At 30.3% G+C, this 19,799-nt stretch overlaps 1 protein-coding gene across 1 annotated transcript in view; it reads left to right on the top strand.

Annotated features, from left to right (window-relative positions):
- LOC130675045 (uncharacterized) overlaps positions 1 to 19,799 on the top strand; it is a 33,900-nt gene that overhangs the window by 13,653 nt on the left and 448 nt on the right. The window contains exons 3-7 of the mRNA XM_057480501.1: positions 6,604 to 6,779; positions 6,921 to 7,085; positions 9,369 to 12,732; positions 13,691 to 13,936; positions 14,016 to 14,490. Of these exons, the coding sequence (XP_057336484.1) occupies positions 6,604 to 6,779; positions 6,921 to 7,085; positions 9,369 to 12,732; positions 13,691 to 13,936; positions 14,016 to 14,485 (4,421 nt within the window). The 3' untranslated portion in view covers positions 14,486 to 14,490. The remainder of the gene's footprint in view (positions 1 to 6,603; positions 6,780 to 6,920; positions 7,086 to 9,368; positions 12,733 to 13,690; positions 13,937 to 14,015; positions 14,491 to 19,799) is intronic.

The raw sequence follows: 19,799 nt of genomic DNA, 5'->3' as shown, positions 1-19,799 counted from the left end.
ATCATTCGAATATTGTAAAGAGTGTAGTTAAAAACTTAAATAAATCACTAAACTAAAGAATTAGACTACTAAGCTTGTCTTCAAAAATGTAATTTAAATTTTGTTTTTTTGTTCTTCTTTTTTTTTATTACAGTCCAATATTATTGTTTATATTTTTATGTTTTGGAAGACAAATCATAGTGATCTATCCTATAATTTTTTTTTGTATGCTAATACTCGTTGCCACATCATCTTTTGTTATACTTATGTATCTTATTGTGACCCTGTTATTGGCCATATGGCTGTTGGGTCTCTTTATAAATAAATAAATAAATAATAATCACAGTAGTCAGTAAAAAAAGTTAAGTGTTCACTTTTGATACTATTTTTTTAAGGCCGACAGTGAATGATTTTTTAGAAATTTAAAATAAATTATGCTTTTTATCATTCACTCCATTATAGATAATTTAAAGTAATGAATTATTCTCTGTCATTCGGTAAATGTATGATATGATTTTACTAAAATATATGTTGTATGTTTCGCACAATTGTGATTTTATGAATATGTAATAAAGTTAGCGTTATTATGTAGCCATCTGTCGTATCAACATGAAAGGAAAATTTAACCGCATATTTCATTCGGTCAACAAACTTTTGTTTTAAACATTTATAAATATTTATCATCTAATAATAATCATATATTTGCTGTAAATAAATATCTGTTACATGCACAAGCGAAACCCTTCGATCAGTATGACTCTGTTTGCTTACAAATAGAGCAGTTTGTACCAAACATATTTTATTATGGATATTAGTTTACAGATAAATATGAGTAATTTAGAGGGCAGATGATAAACATTTGAAATTAGAATGACATTCTTCAAAAATTAGACTTTTTTCTTCTTAAGGGGGATAGCCACTGTGAGGATCGAAAAAATAGGTGATTTTCGGGAATTTTTTTGACTGGAATAATAAAGGAATTTGGGGATCGGGTTTTTTTTTGTTTTCTAAAGTATACATTAAAGATAATTCTCCTAAATTTTTATTAAAAAATATCATGTTGTTACAAAGTTATAAGCATTTTTGTGGAGCAACAAAAAAATTTCCCCCACCACGGTGTCATCTCTAACTCAAAAACGGATTATCAGAAACAAAAAAACCAAACGGCGTTGTAATCTGTATGCATGTGGTTATCGTTGCACATAGGGGATTTTGAAAATTTGAATTTGAAAAAAAATGGCGACATATTAAAAATTTTTTCGTTATTTTTTCTCATTTTTTTGGATTCAAACAGCCCTAAAAAATCTTAAAAATCAAAATTTTCAAAATCCCCTACGTGCAACTTTAGCTACTGAATAGACGAATACGGCAAAAAAAAAAGTTGCGAATCGGTTGATATTTATGCAAATTACAGATGCCACCAGTTCAAAAAAAGTAGTTTCGAGAAAAACGCGTTTTAATTTTTTAGTCGATGCAACGGTCAGTTGACGCGCTGTCACAAAAATGACTATAACTTGAAAAAAATTCGGAATTTTCATATAAAACTTTAGATACATATTTTTGAACATATACACTTTGATTTAATAAAAAAAAAAAAATTTTTTTTTTTAAATTTCACAGTGGCTATCCCCCTTAAACGTCAGTTCCTTTTCGTGTCAACATTAAAAAAATTGACTCTATTGTTATTTTTATTGTACTTTGATACTTTGGTAGGGGTAACAAATCTATGAATTTCAATTTTTGACGAATTTATGTCACTATTTTTGAATTTCAAGTCACGTTCGAAACTTCGGGTGTCATTCCTTTTATGTGAGATGCGTTAATTTGCGATTAATTACAGTCTTAAAACAAAAATACTCTATTGTATTAAAAAATAAGACCTGATTTTAGTACCAGACATGTCATATTTCGAGTGCAATTTTGAATTTATTTTTAGTGACATGCTGATGCTAAAAACACGTGAGGCAGTCGATTTGTCAGTTTTGACGAGCAAATTTGATGTAAATTATTTGCGATTGTTTTCGATTAAATATAGATTTACTGTATAATATATTTATAGATATACTGTATATATAACCCCACAGCTCAGTGAATCGGTTTATTTTAAAGCTTTTTTTTTGTTTTCCACTGAATTTATCAGCCCCAGCCTCTGGCAAAATAAACAAAACTTTTAATGCAACAACCAATTTTTTTTTAGCCCGAAATAGTTAGAGCTCTAGTTATATATGAATACTTTTATCTTAGAATACTTATTTATGTACCTGAAGATCGAAACAAAGCGCAACGAAAATGAAAAAAATTTCGGTCATTCGACTGCTCAAGGGGTAGTCCGGAAGTCGGGGGCGGTCTAAGATTTTCGACTGACATACCAGGATCTACATGTGAAACATTTCAGAAATCTAGTCGTCCAGTAGAATTTTACTTGCAATTTTTTTTTATTCCGCGAAAAACGTTCCGATCTTCAAGTATACGGAGAAAAATGGAGACAAAGAATGTACGAATTTTTATTATGCTGCAGAGAAAACTTGAAACAGGAAGTTGAGCCGAAAATTATTATGCTGCACTATAATCATTGTTGTGAGCCGCGAAAAATTTCTTAATTTCTACTATAATTCCTAATTTAGACGAACATTCATTACAAGTTATCAATAAGTTTCAAGTACATATTTATTGTAGTGTAGCATAATTTTTGGCAACTCAGCTTCCTGTTTCCGTTTTGGTCGTCATTATAACAATTCGTTGATTTCTTAAGCCCATTTTTCTCCGTGTGCATAATAATTCAAACAGCAATTAAGGCTCGGCCGTACCTAACGAAATCTCGAATTTAAGAATTCTTATTACTTTTTGAATATTTATGGGACTCGGATGATGAAAATCTTCCGAGGAAGTTCGTCTTCTGCTTTTAGTCAGAAGCTAAGAAAATTGCTGTTATGATAATTATTTAATAAATCGCAGAATTCTCAAATTCGAGATTTCGTTAGGTGCGACTCAGCCTTAATTTAATGTTAAGGGGGTATTCTAGTGTAGAGGCATGAATTTCAGGTAATTTTTGAAGTGCCGTAAAAAAAAGGCAATCAATATTTTTAGTATATATTTTTTCATAAGTCATTTATTAACATTACAAGAATACAGAAAAAAATAAAAATATAATAAAAGTTGAAAATTCAAAAAATTAGCAGCTGATGAAGTGGGGGGTCTCAAAAAATTAGCACGTGACCATACCCACAATTCCCACCCTCCTAGCAATCGGAAACAAAAAAAAAATATTATTAATCTAAAGTAATGTCGCAATGTCTGGAACTACGGATAAGTTGAAAAAAAAATTTTTCACAAAATGGCGAGTGCCTGAAAAAAAAAAAAAAACAATTATTGTACCACTTTTTTTGATTCGAATTTTTTAAAAATAGTCAAAATTGAAATTTGGGGATGAAGAAAGTTCGAGATATAGAGAAGTCTATAAAGAAGGCTAAAAAAATTTCAGGTAAATCGGTCCAGTATAACTTGAGAATCGTTTTGAAAAAGACAGTTTCGAGAAAAACGTGTTTAAAGTTTCGCGTCAAGTTTTTCGCAGTCTAAGTCATGAAATAATATTTTAGACTTACCTTAGGTTATTGTATTACAATATATATTCTTTTCTTCGTTACTTTATCAGAATACGTGTCAGTCCCTAGTCTAATTTCCGTACACTGTAAAAAACATTGTTTGAATTTTCAAAGATTGCATATAACGCAATAAACACATACATTTGTCTTGAAATTTCATTACTAATTTCATATAGAATTTAAAATAGACGTTTTTGAATTTTCAAATCAACACTTTGGATTTTCAAATACTTTTTTTTGAATTTTCAAATAAGTATTATGAAATTTCAAATAGAATTTTTAAAATTCAATATATGTTTTAGAATTTTCAATACTTGCTTTGAAAATTTTAAAATCAAGTATAAATTTTAAGTACGTTTATTAAAATTCATATTTTTTTTCTTAATTTTGAATACCAGCTTGATTATTAAATTACGTATATTAAATTTAAAGCTTTTTTCATTGAAAATAAATTCAAATATCTAGTTATGAAAATTCAATTCCTTTTGTATTGTAATTTTCAAATTATTTTTAACAGTGTAATATATAAATTTTTCATAAATTACTAAATAAACTATTTCTTAAAATGAACTATAAATGACAGTCCATTAAAATCATTGGGAAAAGAGTCAAAATTCAAAATTATTTTTTCAAATTCTGCTTCAAAATTACCCGAGTTCCGTACAATCACTCATATTTATTATTTACCATCTATTGATATAATTTTATAAATTTTCCACTAGTGAACATTAAAAATGAGAATAAAAACTTGAACTTTATCTGACATTTCCAACTAATAACGAAGTTTTAATTTTATTTATATAACAGTATAATTTTAGCAGGAACTGGAAGTGAATGCATAAAATATTAAGATTTGTAAGGATACATCAGGATTATTCATGTACCATTTGAATTCAAGTATTTACATAACTTTGAATTCGCAGTTCCACAAATAGACTTATTCTTAAATTATATTTTTCTTTATTCTCTATTATTAACGCAAGAAATCAATATAAAAGAAACACGTGTAATTATTATTTCCATAAATATGTTGGTGTAAACATTTAAGTCAATTAAATAATTGAATTGTCATGAATGTCGGTATCAAAGCTGCTTTTCAATATATAATAAGTATGCTGCCAAGCGCAGAGAACATACATCTAATTCAACAATGAACTCCTCCCCTAGAATACTATACGTTGGCATCAATATGTTAAGTTCTGAATGTATGTCAATGAGTCGTCACTTTCAGAGTGGATTTTCAACATCAATCATATCATCATGTATGATTTCTATTGCTAAAAATACCTTTCAGTTAACGCGAAAAATTCATATCAGAACTGTCTTTACTGGACTCAATTCGATTAATTTATTTGACTGCTTTTTTTTATTTCTTTATTTAAATTTTTAATATTTCTAAAAGGCACAGTCTGTTGTCACGTAGAATTGAACAACACGTGTATACATTCGAAAAAAAAAATTGTTGGATATAATTTTCATAAGTGTCGTTTTCTTATAAATTTCTGAAATTTTGTGAGCTAAGAAATTTGAGGATTAAATCCGGAGTGAATGCGGACCGGATGACTGTTTATTTATTTAATTTCCTCGGAGTGAAATTTACTCCGAAGGGGAGTTTATGTTGAAATTAAAACTGAATCGGAGTAAATTCGAATTTTTAAAAAATCCGTAATCACTCCGAATTTTCTCACAATTTTCAGTGTAATTTTGAAAATTTTCGAGATCAAAAATTCGCACGGTAAAAAATCAGGAGTGATTACGGATTTTATTTCAATCTGAATTCGTTACTTGGAGTTTCGGAGCTTGAAAAAAAAATTACTCTGCATACGGAGTAAATTTCTAAAAATTTTTACGCTACAAAATCTGCGGATTAAATCCGGAGTGAATGCGAAGCAGATGACTATTTATTTATTTCCCTCGGAGTGAAATTTACTTCGAAGGGGAGTTTATTTTAATATCAAAATTTTGAATCGGAAGGAATTCGAATTTAAATAAAATCCGTATTCATTCCGAATTTACTCACAATTTTCAGTGTAATTTTAAAAATTTTCGAGATAAAAAATTTACACTGTAAAAAACGAGAGTGATTACGAATTTTACTTCAATCCGAATTCGTTACTTGGAGTTTCGGAGTTTGAAAAAAAATTACTCTGCATACGGAGTAAATTTCTAAAAATTTTTACGCTACAAAATCTGCGGATTAAATCCGGAGTGAATGCGAAGCAGATGACTATTTATTTATTTCCCTCGGAGTGAAATTTACTTCGAAGGGGAGTTTATTTTAATATCAAAATTTTGAATCGGAAGGAATTCGAATTTAAATAAAATCCGTATTCATTCCGAATTTACTCACAATTTTCAGTGTAATTTTAAAAATTTTCGAGATAAAAAATTTACACTGTAAAAAACGAGAGTGATTACGAATTTTACTTCAATCCGAATTCGTTACTTGGAGTTTCGGAGTTTGAAAAAAAATTACTCTGCATACGGAGCAAATTTCTAAAAAATTTTACACTAAAAAATCTGTGGATTCAATCCGGAGTGAATGCGGAGCAGATGACTATTTATTTACATCCCTCGGAGTAAAATTTACTCTGAAAAAACAAACTCCATATTTACTCCGTATGCAGAGTAATTTTTCTTTCGAACTCCGAACCCCAAGTAACGAATTCGAATTGAAATAAAATCCGTAATCACTCCGAAAATTAATCATAATCTGATCTCGAAAATTTTCAAAATTATTGTAAAAATTGTCAGTGACTTTGGATCGATTACGGATTTCATTTAAATCCGAATTCGCTTCATCAATCGGAATTTCCAGTTTGTTTTTTCAGAGGAGTGATTTTGATTTTCTTAAATTCGCATTCACTCCAGATTTAATCTGTGTTCACTCCGTAAATTTTTTACAGCGTAAATAAAATATAAAATGACAATATATATATATATATATTGTAAGGGGTTGAATTTCCAATGTCTCTGAATATATTCTGAGATAATAATTGTTATGTATTGTTATCTGTTGAAGACAGCGGAGTTGTTGGAAGCGGTTCGCGGGCGGGGCCGGTGGTGACTCCTCACACACTTGAACTCACACCCCGGGGTAGAGTTATATTGCAGATGGCGTCTCCGGAAACAGCTCGAGCGTATTTACCACCAGAATATAGGCCCGGTCGTTTGTATTCAGACACTGAATCCGAAAAAGTAAGTCCATAAATAACAATAACCCCTTTTCCTTTAATTTAAAAGCCAATAAATATAACCCACATGCTTTAAAACAATCATCGCTTCAGTCTAGACCCCGTAGACTCAATAGACATTGACATGTAATTATAATTTCCGTAGATGTGGATGTACTCGCTGGGCCGTGCGTTATTGGATACCACCCCACGGGTCGCTGCCCTAACAGGTTCAGTGTCAGTTTCACCGCCTTCGGCACTACAGTCTGTTTTAGCAGCTATGATTGAACCGGATCCGCAGCGACGTGCTTCTCTCATGAATCTTCTTGATGTACGTGTTTCAATTTAAATTTTACTACTACACTCTATATTATATTATTTAGTTATATATTTAATTAAACGAGAATCCAGACATAATCAATAACAAGTGATGTAAATATATGTAACAATATATAAATACTACAGCATATCATTCATGACATAAAATTTATACGAATGAATTAACAACACACTAGCTTCAGCATGTGCGAGTCATAAAATATCAGATTTATACTAATATATATACTACTAATTTTAATGCGCCCACCAGCTTTATAATTGTGATTAAATAGATAGAAATTGAGTACCCGGGTCGGAAAATTTGATCTGTTTTAATTCGGATGAAAAATTTTGAGTTGTTTGTATTCAATTTTACTTTTTAGTTGTATTCGTATTTAATTAACGCGAAATTTAATCGAATTTTACCGGTAGTATTACTTTTTTCAGACTTGTTTTCAATATTTTTAGTCTGGTTTTGGTCGTCTATAGATCAAAATCATACTTTTTTCTCAAAATATTTTGTCTTCTGTTTTTATCCAGATCGAAATTAGACTTTTTCTGCCTAGAATTTTGATTAGTCTGTTTTTGATCGACTTTAGATCAAAAACAGATTAAAATTTTGTCTAAAAATTTAAAGACTGACCAATTAGTCCAAATATAGTCTAGTCAGACTAAAATCAGATCAAATTTTTCGGGTAATAATTTGTTTGCATGAAAAATTACAGTGAAAACGAACACAAAACTGTGTGTTAAAACAACATTTTACACAAATTTTTATATTGTTTTAACACTATTAATTTATGAAAAAAAAATGTTAATATTCTCTGTTACCGGTTCTAAAACTTTAACACATTAAAAGTTATCTGCAACAAACGTAAAGTGTTAATTTAACACTTTCATTTGTGTTATTCTGATACTTACAAAAATGTATGTATGACTACGGTAAATTCAAGACATTCCTCGTGTTAATTTAATGAGTTAACACGCGCTCTATGTTAAAGTTACATTTTAAAAGTGTTAACACTTGTTTGAAAAATAACACAGATGTTACTTTTGTTTCACTTAAAATTTTTTTGTGTTAAAAATCAACTGATCAAACAACACAAAAGCAGTATGTTAAATTAACACCCAAAAGTGTTAAATATTTAACACAAAATTTTTAACACAGACTTTTTTCTTTACACAAACACGAGAAATTTTTTTACTGCACAGAAACAAAAGATTTTTTAGTGCAAAAAATTTTACTCGCCCTAAAAAATTTTAGTCTTCAATTCATAGTTCAAAATTTTTCTTGCGCTAAGAAATATTTTTTTCCGTGTGCGTACATTAGGGTGGCGCAAAAAAACCGACTATTTTTTTTTTCGATCTCGCATGAAAACTTGTTGGTTTACGATGTTTTAAGAAGCCTCTCCAAAAATCAGCTCGATAAAAAATTTTAAAGAGGTCGCTCACGAATTTTGAAAATATCAAAAATAATCGAAATTCGGATTTTTATGTCTAAATTTTTTTCTTCCTCGTGGCAGCAATAGTTTGTATTTGTAAAATCATGACTATGCTGAAAATTTCAGCCCAAAATTTAAATATTTAAACGGCGCTCAAGAATTTTGAATATTAACTGATAATATGTAACTAATAGTTTGAATTAGTTTTTATATTTTTTTATAACTCAATTATTGTCATTTCACTTAAATATAACTGTTGCATAACCAAAAATATACAGGACAGTCTTAAACAATAAAATTTGGCAAGTTTTGAATAAGCGAAAAAACCTACAAATTGAATTAAAAAATAAAAAAGTATGTAAAAAACTTGATATTTCTATTTCTCGGGTTATATTTTCATTCATTGTCATGCAAATTGATGGTGAAAAAATCGAGAAGCTTTATTATTAATACTTAAGGGTCGCTCAAAAACGTCCAAAAGACAGCACTCGGAAACATTCAAAATTCTTGAGCGAGGTTTAAATATTCAAATTTTGGGCTGAAATTCTCAGCGTAGTCATGATTTCACAAATATAAATTATTGCTGCCGCGAGAAAGAAAAAAATTTAGAAATAAAAATCCGAATTTCGATTATTTTTGATATTTTTAAAATTCGTGAGCGACCTCTTGAAAATTTTTTATCGAGCTGATTTTTGGAGAGATTTCTTAAAACATCGTAAACCAACAAATTTTCATGCGAGATCGAAAAAAAAAATAGTCGATTTTTTTGCGCCACCCTAGCGTACATATCGTATCCATAGAAAAATGTATTATTTTCAGCTCTTTTGAATATAAAATTTATTAAAACTTTTCAGGTAATATCAGAGTATTGTCGTACGCGTATGTTGTCAAAGCCTTTTACTCGCATAGTAATGGACATGTATCGTGAAGTTATAAGATCACCTCAGTACATAGCCCGTAACCGGGCAGCATCCTCACGTCAATTACATCCTCATCGTTGGAATCAACGTACCGAAAACAATGAAAAATCAATTCCCCAAAGCTGTAACTATACAAAGCCTCACCACGTCAAAGGACAGATTTTCAAAGCGCAATCACGCAATTCACGATCTCATCCCAATCTTCCGAGTGTCCTCGAGCCATCAACTCTGCACCTCACAAAACATCAATTTAAATCCCAAACAGATATTAAATCCAACGGGCCGTTATTAACAGACAAAACGAATCACATTCGAACAAATTCACAGCCGATTTATTCCGAGTGTCCGAATAAACCCCCCAATGAATCGGAGATGCGAAATATAACGAAACGTAAAAACGATGAAAAGATTCAAAATAGCGTTTACAGTGAACCGATATATGCTTTTCCAATGAAACCATTCCTTAGCTCACAGGACGTGCGCGTTAACGGTCTGACTGTCAAACAACATCATCCGAATCAGAATAGTCATTATGTGCGGCCGATTACGACCAGACTTAATTTAGACTCTGTGATAAACAATAACCCCAATTACAACACAAACCCTCAAGCCCACAATAAAGATCCCCCTCATATTGGCCAAGTGCCATTTCGCAGCGTAGAAATTATTCCCGGCGCTACTTCATCCCGACAAAATCGCCCGCCCCAAACTTCGTTGCATCGACAGTATTCAAGCCCGCAAATTCTCAGTCGGAATTTAGCAGCTAAAAATTTACGAAGCAATTCAGTGGAGTCTATAATTGAGTCTCAAAAACAATATCATAATCAACAACAAAACGTCTGTCAGAATCCGGATGTAAAATATTACAAACAAGAGGAACAAAAAAATAATAATGAACAAATACAATGTCATCAAGAACCCACTTACAATGTTAAATCTTCAGCAGTAGTTAACAACGCAATGACAAATTACTCGCATCCCCTCGCTTTACCCGAGCCTCCCAGTAACCCACCGCCACCTAAACCACCTCGGAATCTCCAAGTACGAAATGGGCCAAGGGCTCGTCGTGGTAAACCCGTACAACGAGCCCCATCACGGTTATATCGAGCACTCAGTGGTCCAGTACGTTGTCTAAACAAGACACAATGTGTCGGTCCGGAATTTGTAGTACGAGCTAATCAACCGTCAAAATTCCTCAAAATTGGCGATCCTAAGGGCAACAATGTAGGCCGTCTGGTTGTTATCTTACTGTCCGGGCAACGGATCGACGTCGTTTGTGACCGTAATAGAATAACTGCAAGTCAGTTATTCCAGGCGATAATCCAGGCCGAGCAATTGGAGGAAAATTTTACTCTGGGGTTAGCGGCGCTATTGGCAGGAGACTTCGCCATGTTGCCTCCTGAAACAAAACTGCACAAAGTCGCGCCTCCTGGATGGTTGAATGACAAAAACAAACCCGGGCCGATGTGTCTGCCGACAAGTTTCATGCTCTATTTACGGCAAAGATTTTTCTTACCCTCATTGCGCGGAATCCGCAGTTGGATTTCGAAGCATTTGCTATACCTACAGATAAGACGATGTATTTTAGAACAGCAGCTGGTCTGCTCAGTGGCGCAGCTCGTCAATCTGACAGGTCTTGCTCTCCAAGCGGAATTCGGTAATTACAATGAAAATGAACACGGTCGGGGAAATTATTTCCTACTCGAACATTACGTGCCCGAGACATTGATTCTATCAAATTCTGAGGAGAGATCCCAAGTGAATTTATCTAACGAAACACTTACAATCCAGCTACACCAAGCGCACCAAAATAGACGAGGTCTCGACGCAAACACCGCTGAGGAATTATTTATTACTCATGCCCAAGAACTTGATGATTATGGCCTACATCTTTACATTGCGACGATTGATGCCAGGGAATTGAACAAAATTGTACAGCAATTATCCAAGGAATCCACGTTAGCAAAAGTTAACTATCAGGCGAACGACAGTATCGTTAACGTCGACGGCAAAGAAAATATTTACGCTGTACCCAAAAACATCATTTCTGATGTCAATGGCAAAACTGTCAAAAGTAACGATAAAAATAACAAAGTCCGCAAAGCGGAAACGAACATCTGGTTCGGTATTTATGGTCAAGGGGTTAAATTATTCAAACGCGCTGGTCAAGTAAGAGAAATAAACGAATTAGTTCGGCTGCAATGGCGGGATATTCATACACTGACTTACAGCAAAAACGGGCTGGCGATTTACACTAAACAAAATGGCCGCAAACACATAAAATTTAACCTTAAAATGGACCACAAAAAAAGTTACTATGCGTTCAATCTCACGTCGTTGCATCATCAGTTTTTCCAAAAATTCCGATCGGGTCTTACGTCGCATCAGGATTTGATAAAAGACTTTGGCGTCCCGCTGATAACAGATTCACTGGGTAACATAAAACCCAAAAGTAAAGTTAAGGTTAAAATTGGCAATAAAATAATAGCAGCTAATAATAATAATGGGGAAAATAAGCTTTCGTTAGAAGACTGTCAGAACAAAGAAAACGAGAATCCGGAAAAAGATTCAACTCCGTCACAAGTTAGCAATGATTCTGTTTGCTATACACCTGAAGATGACGCGCTCTATGCACAAGTTGATACGCGATTAGAACCGGAAGGGGCACGATTAGAGCCAGAGGGCGCTTCGCGTGATACTGAAGATGAAAGCGAACGTGTGCAATTGAATGAACGTGATAAATTAGATAACTGTCGTGTTTTCAGAGATGAAACGTACAATTATCAGAGCATCGGGCAATTGTGTAAATCTATTTACGATATACCGAAATTAATGTCTTCCAATGGCTACAAGCCGACTGATAAGATTACGGTGCATCCAGAAGAGCTTTATGCGGCAATCGATAAGTCTGGTTGTGCTAAAAAAAATAAAGTCCATGTGTTTCGTTCAACGGAATCTACATCCGATGCATGGAATAGTGAAAATGATGTCACTAAAAATTATAGCAAAATAAAAACATCAAGTCTTCCTAATTCTAATAGTAGTACGACAACGCGACAAGGACAGCAACAGCCTTCGCAACAGCAGCAACAACAGCAGCAACAAGGGTCTCGTACGCCAAGTTTACCTAGACGATTGGGTGTTAAAATGGGCACACGTGCAATTTATGGCAACAGTTTGGCGCCAAAAGATTCTGCTGATGAATTTGAATCAATGTCACTTAAATCTGATTCTGTGTCTTCAATCCGTTCATTAGTCCATTCAAATGATTCGCCGATGACTGAAGCATATGTTTTAAGTATGTTCTATTTTATGAATTTTTACGTTTTAATTTATACATTAAGGTAGTTGTCGTGCTGTATATAATGTGTGTTATTGCCCACTCGCTCTGTTATTCCATTTCGCTTACTCGCTTCTGTTCATTTAGAAATTTTGAGACGGACCTTTTAATATTTATAACTTTGTTACTAATCGGTGCCCGAGTCAAAATTTCGGCCTCTATTTTACCCTCAAATAACCAACTTTGGTGAGGTTGTGTGGGGTCAAATGAGCGTGAAATCACATATAAATTTGCTTCTCATTTGACCCTCAATGCAGTAGTTATCGGACAAAATACCATAGTAAGGACAATATGAGCGCGAAATTTTGAGGCTCATAAACCCTCTCCAGCCTCATACCACTTTATTTACTCTGTGTGTGTAGTTGTGCATTCAATAATATATATTTCTACAAAATATAAATTCTTCACTTTATTATAACGCATGTTTATTGTTGAATTAAAACTACAGTTTAAAAACAATCAATATTTTTCATATAGTGTAGCTTTTAGAATGATATTAGTTACATTTATATTTTTCTTAGGACGTTATTTATATATTTAAATCTTCATTTTCATCTTCATCACTGCTTGATTTTCAGTCTTTCTGTACCTTTTTTTTGTCTGTAGATTTTATATTTCATAGAAATCTAACTTTTTTATTTGTCCTCGTAGTGGATTTTTTAAAAAATTTTGCCACAGTCTATCATATCTACCTCAGAGACTTATAGCATGACAACTATCGAACTTCTCCCAGAGAGAGAATGAACCTCTAACCTCTCCCACTACCAATTTTTCCCAAACTGCGCATGCGCACAGAAAAGTGGGGGAAAATTTCTAACATAGAACACCCGGAGTCGGAGTAAAAACCGAAAACACCCGAGGTATTCTCTCGTGGGCACGATTTTGATTGCAATATTAAAAATTTTTTCTACTTCAGATGCAGACATACGAATTGATGATGAAACCTTTCATATTTCGAATGACGAAACCATGTCGACTTCCCTTATGGCTCGGCTTGAAGAATTGTCGTTTGTTGAAGAACGAATTTTACGTACAATTAAATTAGAGAGAGGGCATGGCGGTAGTATCGGATTGCAAGTGACCGAAGGGAATGACGGCGGGGTTTATGTCCAGGCGATTTCAGTCGGCGGGTCTGCTGATATGGCGGGAAATATAAATAAAGGTTACATATATTTAATGATTTAATAAATAAATAAATTAATGAATTAGTTGATTAATTAAGAATAATAAATAATTTTCAGGTGATCGAATAGTAGCAATAAATGGCCATAGTTTACTTAATTTTCGTTATGAAGACGCGTTAAAAATGCTACAAAATAGTTCTTGTCAAACGATTGAATTGATTATTTCACAAGTAATAAATCATAATAATTATAGTGATAATTATAATTGTAATAAAGACAATATAAAGACAACCCGGCATCAATTACAAAGTACAATTAATGATAAATCAGATAACTCATTAGATACGCAAACAACTTGTAGTTTATCGTCAAGATGGCTGGCGCCGTCGAAATCATGTGACCCGACGTCGTCAGTTCAAAATACTTCCAGTGCTTACAGCAGCGCTGCTTCCAGTACCATGGGCAATTATGATGGCAAAAATTTTTATATCGATGGACTTACGAGTAATGAAATAAATTCCGCAAGTATACTGATTAATATTGAAGACTTGGATATCAGCGGTACCAGTCATCAAGTTTTTATATAAATCAGGTAAATAAATTTTTATTTATCAAATTAACTACCAGTTATAAGTTTATATACTAATTGTAGTTTTTTAGATTTTTTTTCTTCGTTTTATTAACTTTCAAGTATCGGTACCGTGAAACTTTTATAGGTTATAAAATTGTTAAGAATTTAATTATCTAGATGAAAGATTCTTGATAAATTTCTTGGATTTCTTATAAATAGTCCAAACAATGTTCTTTGTTAAAGTCAATAAAATAAAAGTTGCGTCGTATAATTTATATAAACTTTAAATCTTTAAATTCAAACACTTGTAACTTTATAACTATCGATTTTACTTTAAAAAATTTATTTTATTCAAATTTATTTAACATTCGTAAATTATTTTTTGAATTTAAATTTAGTTTTTTTTTTAACTACCAAGTATTTTTTATATATTTGTTCATATTTTACATATATATATATATATTAGGATACTGGAAAAATCAAACAGTAAAAGAATTTATTTTTTTTATATAAACAACTAAAATACTTATGAAAAAAACTTCTAAAAATTGCATATCAAAAACTTTGAAAAATCTTCTTATGCATTTTCTGAAAATTTATTATTATTAGGCCGTTATTAGGGAAAGTTTAATTCCTAACCAATGATAGTTTAGTCATTTTTCCTAGCAAATCAGACTTCCATGTTGCTATTAAAAAAATATTGTCTTCCCAGAGAGTAGTCTTAGAAAACGATGCTTATTTCACGCTGTTACAAACCGAAAATTTCCTACGGATTCCGATCACGACACTCTTACGTCCCCGCAAGAAAGTTAACCTCGGGTGTTTACGAGTTTTACCCCCACTCTGGGTGTTGGAGTACTAAATATCCTCCCACTTTTTGTTTGCGCGTGCGCAGTTTAGAAATTTTCGGTAGTGGGGGCGACTAGAAGTTCATTCTTTCTCTGGAAGAAGTTCAAGTATGACTCGATTTTATTAAGAAAATGTCATAACCTCAGAATCGTGACGTCACTTCGAACTTCTGAGAATTACTACCTTCGGACATGAGTTTCAAAAATATTTATTTACGCGCGCTTTCAAAATTCGAATTCAAATCAAATAAATTGAATATTTCGATCCAAAATTTTTATAAATATTTTATTTACACTAAAAATTTTCATATCGTAATTGACAATTATTTAAAAATTCATTTTTTTACTCAGGTTATAAAATAGTAAAATTACTAATTAGAAGTGTAATAAATAGTATGACCTTTTTTGTGTAAAAATTTTTCCGGGTCTATTTTAGCCTACTTACTATTTCACTCGATATCAATAATAAGTTTAATGAAAAATAATTATAACTTGAACGTAATTTGAATACTTTTGTTCGATATTAATTCAAACCTTTCAACTTGGGTATTTCTCGTTTAATTAAATTGCCATTATCCACTTAGTCAAACCTCAACTATCGATTTGACATTATTTTCTATCAAACTTAACTAAACCAATGAGTTCAAGGGTAAAGAAGGTGATTAAATGAATTTGTATGGAATCTTGCTCAGTAACTTACGAACGGTCGTACCTTTTAGTTAAACTTCACACTCGAGTCCTCGTATATTTATTGTAAAAAATTTATTTAAATTATTTCTATAATTAAAAACTTGTTATCATCATGAAGAAAAGTATGAATTATTATTTTTTTTTTGTGAAACAAAACGCATTTTATAAGAAAAAAAAATATATGGGAATTATTAGAATATTTTTTTTAATAAAAAAAAATAAAAAGTTAATTTTAAAAATTTATTGAATATAAATTTTTTAAAAATTATTAAATTTCGATTTCAAAAATTCATACAAAAATTATTTTGAAAAATAATTAAATTAAAATTTGTTAAATTATTATATTAAAATTTTTTAAATTTATTCAAAAAAATTATAAAATTTAAAATTTGCTTTTTAAAATTTATTCAAAAAAACTATAAAATTTAAATTTTGATTTTTAAAATTTATGCAAAAATTATTAAATTCAAATTTTTGAGATTCATGTAAAAATTATAAAATTAAATTTTTTTAAATTTATTCAAAAAAATTTTAGAATTAGAATTTTGATTTTTTAAATTTATTCAAAAAGATTATAAAACTTAAACTTGGATTTTTAAAATTTATGTAAAAATTATTTAATTAAAATGTTTTAAATTTATTCAACAAAATTATAAAATTTGATTTTTTAAAATCTATTCAAAAAATTTGTAAACTAAATTTTGATTTTTAAAATTTATTCAAAAAAATGAAAAATTTTAATTTTAATTTTTAAAATTCATTCAAAAAAACTAAAGTTAAGATTTTGATTTTTTAAATTTATGTAAGAATTATTAAATTAATATTTTTTTAATTTATTCAACAAAATTATAAAATTTGATTTTTTTAAATTTATTCAAAAAAATTACAAAATTTTAATTTTAATTTTTGAAATTTATTCAAAAAAACTATAAAGTTTCAATTTCGATTTTTAAAATTCATTCAAAAATGTTACAAAATTTAAATTTTGATTTTTAAAATTTATTAAAAAATTTGTTAAATTTAAATTTATAAAAAAAATTGTTTCAAGTCTACAAAAAATTTCCATAATTTTTTTTTCTTTAAAAACGATCTTTTAAAAATTAAATAAAAAAATTAACAATAGTGAATAATTAAAAAGTGTGTTATTTTACAGTTGAATTAAATAATCCACCAGCAGTGCCGTTGCGCCGTAAAAAAAGTTCACCAGACCCTAAAACATTAAAGACTAAACCATCAAAAAAACTAACCGAAAATGAAAATAAATTAATTAACTCATCGACGTTGTCCAGTAGTCAATTAACTAAAACTAATTCAAATAAATTAACAAAACCAAGAAATTTGTATTCATCCTCCTCATCATCATCAAATATTAAGCCAAATTCAAATGGAATAAACAGCAACGCAATTACTAAAATAAAAGAGCGAGATAATAAAGATAAAAAAATATATAATTCACCGCTTTTATTTACTATTCGAGACTTTGAAAGTGTGATGGAGTATTCAGACATGAATAGAATGTGCCAACAACCTGAGTCTTTAAATTCACACAGCAATAAAAATAATAATAAAAATGAAGCGACATGTTTTATGATTACTGCTAGTAATTTACCTTTCGCAGTAAGAGATGGCGGTACCCCGACTAATGACGAAAATTTTAAATTTCAAAATAAAAACCACAGAAAAATTTACCATACAGAAGAAAATGAAAATGTTTCATTTGATTTCGATAACGATAACAATAAATTTTTTAATGACTTGAAAAATCGAAATGAAAAAATGAACAGTAGTTATAAAAAAACTAAAATATCAGAAAATGAAAGGATAGTAATTAAAAGTGATGATAAAAAAACGATAAAAATTGATAATAAAAATATGAGAAGTCAAAATGATATAAAAAATGATTTATTGAACGAACTTGTTACTAATTTTAACGAATTAAAGCTGAAAAAAGTTAAAAAAATAGAGCTCACAGACTTGGGTAAAAAAAATATCGACGATAAAGTGATGGTAGAAAATATAAATGATAATAATATTAATAATAGTAATAATAATATTAATAATAATGGAATAAATTGTGACTCTATGAACAATAGTGCCTGTATTAAAGGTAAAAAGACTGATGATAAAGATCTGGAGATCGATTATTACAATAACGATACTACTAGTCTTAAATGTATGAAATTTAAAAAAATAGAGCCTGAAAAACCGGCAATTAAAATATCTGATGAGATGGATTATAAAATTAATCGTTTATGTATTAATAATGTTAATAATAATAATGACAATAATATTATTGAAAATACATATACGTCTGGAGATAAAAAATCTGGTAGAATTAGTCATAATTATCGAGTTAATGACCAGATTTTTAATTCTAAAAATAATATTATTAATGATAATTATAATAATCATGATAAAAAAATAAATAGTAGTTATATAGTTAGTGATAATAGCAATGATTCGTGTGTAGGAAAAGATATAAAGATATATACGAATGATAAAAATATAGTTGTCGAAATAGAACACACGGGAAAATTAATGAGTAAAAAAAAAGACGGTCTGGTGGTTAAAAAAATAGATAATAAAAAACTGAGTGTTTGTTCGAGTGAATTTGAATTTAAAGAAATGGAATCTTGTTTAAGAGACCGATCGTCGATGAGTCGAAGTTTTAGTTGTAAGAAAACAGTTAAATTCAATGCCGACAAAATGGCGGGCAGTCGGGTTAGAAAAGTAAAACGCAAAGCGCCACCACGACCTTTCAGTGAAAATAAAGAGGTTATGGAGTGTAGGGTGTGTGATAATTATGAGAACAAGGAACTTGGAAAAATTAATGATGCTGATGATGGGAAAATTAGACAATTGACTAGTGAGGTAAATATTTTATGGTCTTATAGAATTATTTAGATGATAAATGTAGTGCGAGGTTGACAAATTGATAGATAATTGAGGTCAATTGACTGAAAAAATTTACTACCGGATTTTTTTATGATACTGAAGTTAGCCGACGTCTAATTATTTTTTGATCTTTTGTCACAACAATCAATTATAAAATATAAATATTTTTCAAAATTGCGCCTATAGTTTTTTTGATTTTCTAAATGTGCATATTTTTGGTTTTTTTTTTGTCATTAAATTGAGGAAAAAAATCTGAAAATTGTTAATTGTCTACTGACTTAAGGATCATTTATTTTTTTGATTCATTCATGATTTTTTCAAAATTAAATTTTTGTAATTGAAAAGTTGCAGACATGTGACAATTTAAGAACTTTAAAAAAAAAAATTTTTTGATTATAATTTCGCGGGCAATTAATTGCGAGAGGCGATTAAGAAAATGATTTTTTATAAAATTGACTTAAAAATTTATGACGTGAATTTTAAATTGTCCCCGCAAGAGACCGCCTCGGATGTTTTCGATTTTTACTCCCGCTTTGGGTGTTCTATATATTAAATATTCCCCCCACTTTTCTTTACGCATGCGCAGTTTAAAAATATTCGGTAGTAGGGGTGACTCAAAGTTCATTCTCTCTCTGGTAGAAGTACCGGCAGTACCTCCGTCCGCTGTGATAATTTTGTGTCACTAGATGCTAGCAAATATTTTGTCAATTTTTTTAGTATTTTCCTATTATTGAAAAAATTATTTTCATGAAATTCCTAAGTAAATTAATAAAATTCATAGACTATTTGATATTTATGACAAATTTTTAGTAAGAATGCATTAAAATAAAATTAAAGAGTCATTTTTATCAGTAACATGAGAAAAAAAAATCGGTAGCGACTTTTTGTTGAACAAAA

Source organism: Microplitis mediator, chromosome 9 (assembly GCF_029852145.1).
Source record: "Microplitis mediator isolate UGA2020A chromosome 9, iyMicMedi2.1, whole genome shotgun sequence".
Classification (NCBI taxonomy): domain Eukaryota; kingdom Metazoa; phylum Arthropoda; class Insecta; order Hymenoptera; family Braconidae; genus Microplitis; species Microplitis mediator.
This window is presented reverse-complemented; position numbering and strand designations above follow the sequence as displayed.